Source organism: Malurus melanocephalus, unplaced genomic scaffold (genome assembly GCF_030028575.1).
Source record: "Malurus melanocephalus ecotype Western Australia unplaced genomic scaffold, MMel_1.1 scaffold_838, whole genome shotgun sequence".
Classification (NCBI taxonomy): Eukaryota; Metazoa; Chordata; class Aves; order Passeriformes; family Maluridae; genus Malurus; species Malurus melanocephalus.
In genome coordinates this window covers 20720-30046 of record NW_026624070.1, presented here as the reverse complement: position 1 = coordinate 30046, position 9327 = coordinate 20720, and the positions used below count along the sequence as shown (strand labels likewise).

General features: G+C 56.5%; 1 protein-coding gene across 1 annotated transcript in view; it reads left to right on the top strand.

Annotated features, from left to right (window-relative positions):
• Nucleotides 1-3112: 3112 nt before the first annotated feature.
• LOC130585166 (leucine-rich repeat-containing protein 75A-like) overlaps nt 3113-9327 on the top strand; it is a 15132-nt gene continuing 8917 nt past the window's right edge. Inside the window, exon 1 of the mRNA XM_057385537.1 lies at nt 3113-3973. Within this exon, the coding sequence (XP_057241520.1) occupies nt 3710-3973 (264 nt within the window). The 5' untranslated portion in view covers nt 3113-3709. The remainder of the gene's footprint in view (nt 3974-9327) is intronic.

Here is a 9327-nt window from a genome sequence, read left to right as displayed (position 1 = left end):
GATGAGGATTCCCAAGGAATCAGTGTCCCCAGAGCTGGGCCTGGAGCTGGGTGAGGCCTTTTGGAGGGCGCAGGAAGGAATAATACCCCGGGATGGCGATTCTTGAGTGAATAAAGGGGATTCCTAAGGGAAAAATGCCCCGGATGGCAATTCCTGAGGTAAATATGGGGATTTCTGTGGGAAAAACGCCCCAGGACGAGGATTCCCGAGGGATCAGTGCCCACAGAGCCGAGTCTGGAGCTGGGTGAGGCCTTTTGGAGGGCACAGGAGGCAATAATACCCTGGGATGGCGATTCTTGAGTGAATAAAGGGGATTCCTGAGGGAAAAATGCCCCAGGATTGGGGATTCCTAAGGGAATAACGCCCCAGGATGTGGATTCCTAAGGGAAAGATGCCCCGGATGGTGATTCCTGAGGTAAATATGGGGATTCCTGTGGGAAAAATGCCCCAGGACGAGGATTCCCGAGGGATTAGTGCCCACAGAACCAGCGCAGGAGGGAATAACACCATGGGATGATGATTCCTGAGGGAATAACGCCCCGGGACTGGAGTTTCCTGAGGGAATAACGGGGATTCCTGAGGGAATAACGCCCCGGGATTGGGGATTCCTGAGGGGAAAATGCACCAGGATGGGGATTCCTGAGGGAAAAATTCTCTGGATGGAGATTCCTGAGGGAAAAACAGGAATTCCTGAGGCAAAAATGCCCTGGGATGGCAATCGCTGAGGGAATATGCCCTGGGACTGGAGAGTCCTGAGGGAATATTGGGGATCCTGAGGGAAAAATGGGGATTCCTGAGGGAATAACGCCCCGGGATGGGGATTCCTGAGGGAATAATGCCCTTGGATGGGGATTCCTGAGGGAATAACACCCTGGAGATGGGGATTCCCAGGGGATCAATGCCCCCAGAGCTGGGTCTGGAGCTGGGTGAGGACTTTTGGAGGGCCCAGGAGGGAATAATGCTCCAGGATGGGCATTCCTGAGGGAATAATGCTCTGGGATGGTGATTCGTGAGGGAATAATGACCCAGAATAGACTCCTGAGGGATCTGCACCCCCACAGCCAAGCCTGGGGCCAGTTCTCCTGCTTCCCTGGATGTTCCTGCTCCTCCACATCCCTCAGGGAGCAGGAATCCCACTCCTTCAGCTGTTCCTGCTCACTGTTCGCTTTGCCCTGCTCTGACAACAGCACACCCCACACTCCTGCCCTTTTTTTCCCCTTTATTCCCCCTGTTTTTGTCCTGTGAGCCATAAATGAGCTCATGAGTGCAGGRTGAACTCCCTGCCCCGCTGCCAGAAGGGTCAGGAGAGCAAAGRTTGGGGTTTTTGTTTGCTCAGGGTGTGGCTGCCATGCAAAAACCCCTCCTTGACCAGCAGGGGACCAGGTTTGTGGCTTCAGGGAACGCAGGGAAGAGGAATGGACCCATTCCAATGGGATCCCGAGGGGATGGGAATGGGGTGTCCCACAAGGTGGGCAATGAACGGATAGACCTGAGAAGGTTCCTGGGGTGTTCCTGCAGCCTGGGCTGACCAGGCTGCGCCATCCCACAGGATGGACAGGAACAGCCTTTGAAAGGGCTTGAAAATTCACAAAGAACCCCTTGGAAAGGGCCTGAGAATGCACAGCTTTCAGGAAAGGCCTGAAAATGCACAAACAGGCCCTTGGAAAAGGCCCAAAAATGCAAGAACAGCCTTTTGGAAAGGGCCTGAAAGTCAGGGATGGGCTGGATTTCGTTCTCCACATGCTTCAGGACCTGAGGGCGCTTCTCCCTCCATCCTGGGTGGGACGCTCTGTTTTCATGGCCATGTCCCTCTGATGGAGGCCTCAATCCCAAAGTAACGAGGGAGCAGGGATCGCCACCCTGGCACAGGGCTTTCCCTTCCAGTTGCTTTTCCTTTTTTCAGTATTTTCATTGGAGAATGATCTGACCTTGCTGGGTTCTTGCTGCACCACAGACTTAGGGACGGGAGGGAAGAACGGGCTCTGGGATGGATCTCTGAGGATTTTAGGATTGAAGCACTGAAATGGGGTTTGTGGCTCGTGAGCTGTGGTTGTGGGGGAAGCCGCCCAGGTTTGGCGGTGTTTTGGCTCACGTGCAGCACAACTCCATAAATCAGAGCCAAACCCCGGTGAGGTCATGGGGGCTCTGTGCTGTTCTTGTGGTCTGTGCATCAAAATGAGTCAGCTTTTGGAGTTCTGGAAACAATTGCAGGGCCCTCCAGCTCTTCAGTGATGGAGGGGAGCTGCCTTTTAGCCTTCAGAACACGGGCAACATAACACGGAATTAGTGTGTTCATGGATGTGTCATTGTAGAGGAGGCAAAAAGTCCTCATGTGCTGATTTGGGATTCTTTTTWAAACACTTACAGGGCGTTTCTGGGTTGGAGAATGTCTCCTCGCACCCCAAACAGCCCCTCACACCCCAAAGCTTATCCCCCCCAGGAACTGGGCAATCTGTGTCCTGCAGCAGGTGAGCACAGTAGAGCTGTTCACCGTGAGCTTTATCCAAGAGCGTTAATCCGCGCCCTAAGCCCTGCCAGCGGAGCGCCTGGAAGATAAGGAGCCGTGGAATACCGGCTGGGCAGCTGCTGGAAGGGGCAGCATGTGCCAGGGGGTGCTGGAAGCGCTGGGTAGGGATGAGGAGGGGGATTTGGGATGGGGCAGGGGACAGGTGGTGAATTCCAGACGGGCACCAGCCATGGAGGTGAGGGAGGAGCTGCAGGAGCAGCCACGGATGCGGCGCCCAGCATCGCCCGCAGCTGTACCCGGGAAGAGACAGACGAGGGGCCCTCCCCCGCCCCGGAGCACATCCCCGCGGGACCGAGCGCCTGCGAATCCCCCGGGGCGASGAGGCTCCCGCGGGAATCCCCCGGGGTTCCTCCTCGGGAAGCTCCAGCGGGGATGCCCCTCGGGGACGCCGCCGCAGCCCGGCCCCGCTCCCCCGTTCCCCGCCGGTCCCRTCCCCGCCCGGAGCATCCCCTCCGCGCTGTGCAGAGCCCCCARCCCGCGGGGAAGGAAGGACGAGCCCCGTCCGGCTGCGGCTTCCTCCGCAAGCCCTGCCTCGGTGCACGGTGCCCGCCCCCGGCCCTCCCCCGCTCTCCCCGCTCCGAGCACCCCGAGCCGGCCGGGCCGAGCCGAGCAGCGCCGCGCCGCCTCCGGGGGAGCCCCGCAAGCGCAACAGTTGCCCCCAAACCGCGGCGGCCGCGGCCGGGGGGAGCCCCTGGGGGATCCCTGGGCACCGGGAGGAGCCGGCTCGGGGGGGCCGCGCCGAGAAGCCGCCGCCGCTTCGCCGAAGCAGCGCCGCTCGCAGCGCCCGGAGCCGCCCGGAGCCGCCCGGATCCGGCGCTTCTGCCGCTGCCGGCGATGGAGCGGAGCGCAGGGGCCGAGCCGCGGCTCCTCCCGGCCGGGCGCAGCCGCCCTGCCCTCCGCCTGCGGGAGCGGAGCCACCCCGGAGCCGGGCAGCGCCCGCCCTGCTGAGCCCCCCGGCCCCATCCCGCACCCCCCGAACCGCCCGGGCATCCTCGGAACCCCCCTTCGGCCAACCCTTTGTGCATCCCCCGAACCCCTTTGTGCATCCCCCACCCCTTTGTGCGCTCCCGGCCCTTCGCGCGTCCCCTCCGCCCTCCCGGCTCCCCCCGTGTCCCTCCCCCGTGTCCCCCGGAGCCGCCACCCCCCTCGCATGCGGCCCCCGGGCTGCGGGAGCCGCTGGCCATGGGCACGAAGCAGACCAAGGGCTGCCAGCCGGGCAGCGCCGGCGGGAGCCCCCCGGGCCACCACCGCAAGAAGGCGCCCCCCAGGGAAAGGGGGGATTTYCTCGCTTCCCTGGTGGTGAAGTCCGGCGAGAAGTTCGGCAAGGGCGGCGGCGGCAGCCTGCCCCCTTACCACCGGCGGATCTGCATGATCCAGGACATGCTGCTGCTGGTCAAGCAGGGCAGGCAGGAGGAGGCCACCGAGCTGCTGAAGAACCTGCGGCAGGTGAGGATGGGCGGGTTTCTGCGGGGGGAGCGGGGCTGCTGTGGGGAAGACACGGGGTGGGAGCAACCCCATCGTGCTTTCGAAAGCCCGGTGCAAACAGGGCTCCKCTTTTGCGGGTCTGGCTTTCGGGGCGGAATTTTGGGGAAGTGGCCGAGGAGCTGCAGGGTGGTCATGGTGTCAGAAAATACCCCCGGGGAGGYGCTTTGAATTGTCTGCAGCGAGCAAACCCTGCCGGCTGCATTTTTCCTCCTTCCCTCCCCTGCTAGCTCTGGGATTTGCAGCCTACTCAAGGTGGTTCCCACTCAACTTTCCCAAAAGTTCTGTGTTTCGAGCGGCTCTGAGAAAGCGCCGAGGCGATTCGAGCTGGCAGCTTTTGAGGAGCAGYTCTTTTCTTTTCCTGGCTCAGAAATACCTAGAATTGGCAGCGTCGCTTTTTTATCTCCTTTTTCATGCCACAATAGCCTGGTGGAGTTTTGCTGGTGTTGGCCGGGGYTGGGAGAAACGAGACGTTCTGTGGGAGCAGGGAATCATTTGTAGGGAGCCTGAGACCTTTCGCCTTGAAAAKTCTGTTCGAGCTGGGGAGCAACAGCACGGAAAGTTGCTGTGAGCAAACAGAAAGGCAAAATTAGCATTTAATCTTTCCTGCTGATAGGTGGTGATAAAAACACCCGAGCGCCGGGCATTTTCAAGGCTCTGTGGTTTGAAGAGCGGCGAGTTTGCCATGCGAACCTAAAGGAAATCCCTCTCCCAGCTCGGGTTTTCTCCCTGCGCGGCCCTCAGTTGGTGTAACCAGTTCTGCCACCTGATGAAAAGTTGTTCAGGTCCCTGCTGGGCATCGGGAGCTGCTTCCTTGCCCCGTGGTGGGTCCGTAGAAAGCGCAGCTGGTCGAGTCTGATGGTTTTCTTTTGAGATTTTGTGTTTGGGGTTGGCTTTTAGCAGTTTTTCCCCCCATTTTCTGGTCCAGGTGACTTTTTATGTGTTSTTTGGGGCATGTCCCTGGTCCATTCAGCCCCATTCCCATTTATCCCTCTTCCCAGCTGTTTTATGGGGTTTAGGGCTATCTTTGGAGCAGCCCAGCTGAGAAATCCGAACACTTTCATAYGATTTGTGGATTTTTTATGGAAAACTCTCATCGCTTTCAACCTTGGGATAATTTTTTTTTTTTTTCTGAGTTGAATGTGCTGCATTCCTGGCASTTGGGGGTACAATTCCTTGGAACAATGCCCTCTCCATTTGGCATCTGTGTGGCCACGGAGGTTGAGCTGGGCACAGAATCAGCGCCCAAATGTCGCACCCTGTCACCCACGCCGGGGCTTTATCGCTGCCGCAGCCCATTGGARCCGGCAGAAGGGCGGGTGCTAATTTTAGAGGGTGTTTATCTCCAACACCTCCCCAAAAAATAAATCCCGAGTCCTGCGAAGTGCCACAGATCACTCTCAAGTTTCTCCCTGGCTCGGGACTGGTTTTTCTCAGCCGTGTTCAGGTCYGTCCTCACCCTCTGGCGGGGCAGTGAGGGAGCCGGGATGTGTCCCTGTGGACGCCCTAATGACAAATCCAACCATGGGGGAACCCTGGAGACAGGGGAAAAAAAAACCTAAAAATTGATCTTAAACTGCTAGGGGAAGCGAGGAACCTGTTAGAGTCAGACACATCTCTGTCAGGGAGTGTCTCTGAAGAGCCTGCTCTGATAAATTTTATCTCAGAGTGTCAAAATCGAGAACACTTTGTCCCAGATACCATAATAGGCTCCAGGCAGGTTTTTAATGAGGTGAAATTATTCCCTGCCTCCAGGGAGGGAATGTGGGATGCCCCACTGAACAATTCCTGGCTGCGGGGTGGTTTTCCAGCAGCTGGATTTTGGGGAGGGGATGTTTGAGGGGGGCGTTGGTGSGTCCAAGGGTTTGTTCCCACTCCGGTGGGAGCCTCCCAGAGAGGAGCTCTCAGAGTGTCTCAGCCTGGAAGCGAGGATTTGGGGGGAAGAATGATCTTCCTGCTGTGGGAAGAGGTGGATGGATGAGCCTGGTGGGGCAGAGACTTCTCACTGAGCCATTTTTAGGGTGGCTGTTCCCACRTGCGATGTTGCTGCTGTAAAACTGGGGAATTTCTGGAAAAACCAGCGTTTTCCAGCAAACCCAGTGACCTGGTGCCCAGCTTGCCGTGGAGATTTTTTTAAATCCCAGGCATTGAGGTCACTGGGAGCCTTTCCAGTGACTTCAGCAGGCTTTGAAGCCGGCCCAGCGTGCGAGTGAGGGGCGGTGACAGCATCCCTGCCTTTGGAGGGGCTCCATGGTTTTTTTGGAGCAGGATGGACAGGACTGAAAGGCTCCGGCTTCTCGGCTTTCCACACCACAACATCCTGCCCTACCCACCCCCAAAAGTCTGGGGGCTCCCACAAAAGCTGTGGGTGACAATCAGGGCAGGGCTGCAATCCCGCATTTGGAACCTGCTGGAGCAGCTCCTGCGCTTCCAGCTCCATTACTGGCAGCAATTTCCACCCAGTTTATCCCTCCTGCCTCTGAGCTGCGAGCAATGCTGTTTCCTTTACAGGCTCCTGTAGGATTCATTTGTGTTTCTGGGAACACCCAGAGGGTGCCAACTGTAAAATACTGARATACAAAGTGACATTTTTTTGTGTGTGGTTTTTGTTTTGTTTTGATTTTTTTTTGTTTGTTTGGGTTTTTTTGTTTGTTTTTGTTTAAAAAAATAAAAAGCGTGACCAGCAGACAGACTTTGCTCCCCCGGAGAGGTCAGCAGCAGTCTCTGGTGTGGTGGCAATCCGATCCCACTGCCCTGCCCTCAAAATAACTCCTGTTATTCTGATGCAGGAGCTGCCAGCGGCCATTCCAGAGGGTTTGTGCTCCTCTGGCACAACCAGGCTAATTCGACATCGAGCTCCCGAGACACTGATCCTCATTTCTTTTTCCTAAGCCTGGAGCCCAAACCCCACACTGTGAAATTAAAATCYCCCCAAATCCAAAGCACTTCCTGCCGCTCTCCTTGGCTGAGGTGTTTYCCCCTGAGCCACCCTCTGCAGGGAGCACGCTTTGGGCATTAAATGCATTGGAAATGCACAGAAACAATTCGCATTTKATCGAGGCCAGGGTTGGGGGCTGCCWCAGGCTTGCTGGTCACCTGGAGGGAGCTGCCAGCTTCTCATGGAAGCAATTCCTGCACAGAAAAAATCAGAATTCATCTGCTGTGAAGTGACTGCCTAGCTCCTCCAACGAGGAGCTGCTGCAGGGAGAGGCTGAAAAATGGATTAATTCAGGGTGTCCAGCACTTGGGACCACTCCCAGACCTTTCACCCTATCCACGCCAGCTCCAGGTGGGAGAATTCCACTCTTCCCAGCACCACCAGTTGCAGATGAGGATGGGTTTTACTGTTACAGAGTGCGGTGCCTTTATTTTTATTTCACTCTATTTTTTTTCTTTCTCCTCCGTGCTGTCGAGTTCCAGCGGTTCGGGCAGCCAGGCGCTGTCAGCGTATTAAATTCTGGGAGTGTCTCTCCTGCCGGGGAGAGGATTTGTAAAACAAAGCGTGTTTTCCTCCTCCCCCGCTGCCAAAAAGGATCGCTTTTCCCCAGCGGAACGGGGAAACGCTTCCCAGCGCATTACGTGGCGCTCCTGGAATTCGCCATTGGTTATGGCTCGACGTGGAGCTTTGGCTGGGGCTGCTGCTGCTCCTCCAGGGGCTGGGGGAGAGGGGAGGAGGAGGAACCYGGTGGATTTGAGCATCGTTCTGCTGGGGCAGGTGAACAGGGCTGCGGAAGAAACGGGGGTGGGGGAAAAGGAAGGAAAATTTTGGAATGAATCCCTGGACGGAAGGCAAATGGCGAGGTCTGAGGTGGGGCAGAACTGGAAAGGTGGATGGGGYGTGAAGGGCAGGGGAGAGGGGTCAGGGCCCCAGATAGGCACAGACACCCTACAAATCCCACAGTGAATCCCATCTGCAGAAAGGGGCTGGAAGCAAAGGTGCCCAGTGCCGTGGCAGCTTCATCCTGGCTGTATCCACTGGGGTTAATCCCACAAACATCYCCTGCTCTGGGGACAGCTGTCCCCTTGCCCCATCCCAAGCCAAGCCCTGGAATTCCAAACCAGCGGCTGTGGGAAACAGGACACGGAGTGAGGATTGGTGATTAAATATCCGTGGATTGGTGATTAAATACCCATGGATTGGTGATTAAATACCCATGGATTGGTGATTATTGCCCAATGGATCGGTGATGAAATACCCATGGACTGGCCATTAAATGCCCATGGATTGATGATTAGATATCCATGGATTGGTAATTAAATGCCCATGGATTGATGATTATTGCCCAATGGATCGGTGATGAAATACCCATGGACTGGCCATTAAATGCCCATGGATTGGCAATTAATTGTCCATGAATTTATGATTATTTCCCAGGGATCAGTTATTAAATGCCCATGGATAGGTTATTAAATACCCATGGATTGGTGGTTAAATGCCCGTGGATTGATGATTAAATGCCTTGTGCTTCTGAGGAGGGCCTGGGGATAGGGTGGCATGGGGTGTTTTGTTAATTAATGACAAATATCCTCGTTGGAAGAGGGGGAATTGAAACTCCYGCTTGACAAGTGGGAATTGTAAAACACAGGAAAAAAATTAAAAATTTTTGAGGCTGGTGTGACTTCCTYCTTGGGACAGCAGGGCAGAGGCTGCGGGAGAAAATTAAAAATACTCATGGCTGGACAGTGCCACACTCTGTGCCTCCAGCCATGGAGCACCATTCCTGTGGAGCAGCAATCCCATGGAACGCCTGGAATGCTGCAGGAACTCATCCCTGGTGTTTGCCCCACAAATTCCTGCTCCCTTCTCCTGGGCTGACAGCCCACAGGTGACTGGGGCCGGGGCTTTGGGCTMCTCCAGCCTGTGATGGTGACAGGAGGGCAGGGATGAGCAATTTGGCAGGATTGGGGTTGGTTTTTCTCCACTGGAAGCTCCTGGAGTGGAGGGAGGGACCCRCTGTGGCACCGCAGGGTGGAAGTTGGGTAATCCAGCTTTGGGGTTAACGCTCGTTTCCTCTGGCTCGGGCTGCTGCTGAAACCCCACAGCTCTCCCCAGTTAACCCTCCGGCTGCTGGAGGCAGTGACAGCAGTTGTGCCTGGCAGGGGTGAGGCATTTCCTGCCCCAAATAGGGGCTTTCTGTGCCCCCGAACTGTAAGATCCTGCTCCCTCGCATGATCTTTGCCCACTTCCCATCCTTCTGCTCCTTTCCCTTTCCCTGTGGGATTTCCAGGTGGATTTGGGTCCTGGGCCTTGGGGTTTGTGGAACCCCTGGGAGGCAGCAGCTGCTCCTCCTGTGAGAAATGTGAATTTGGGGGGAGAG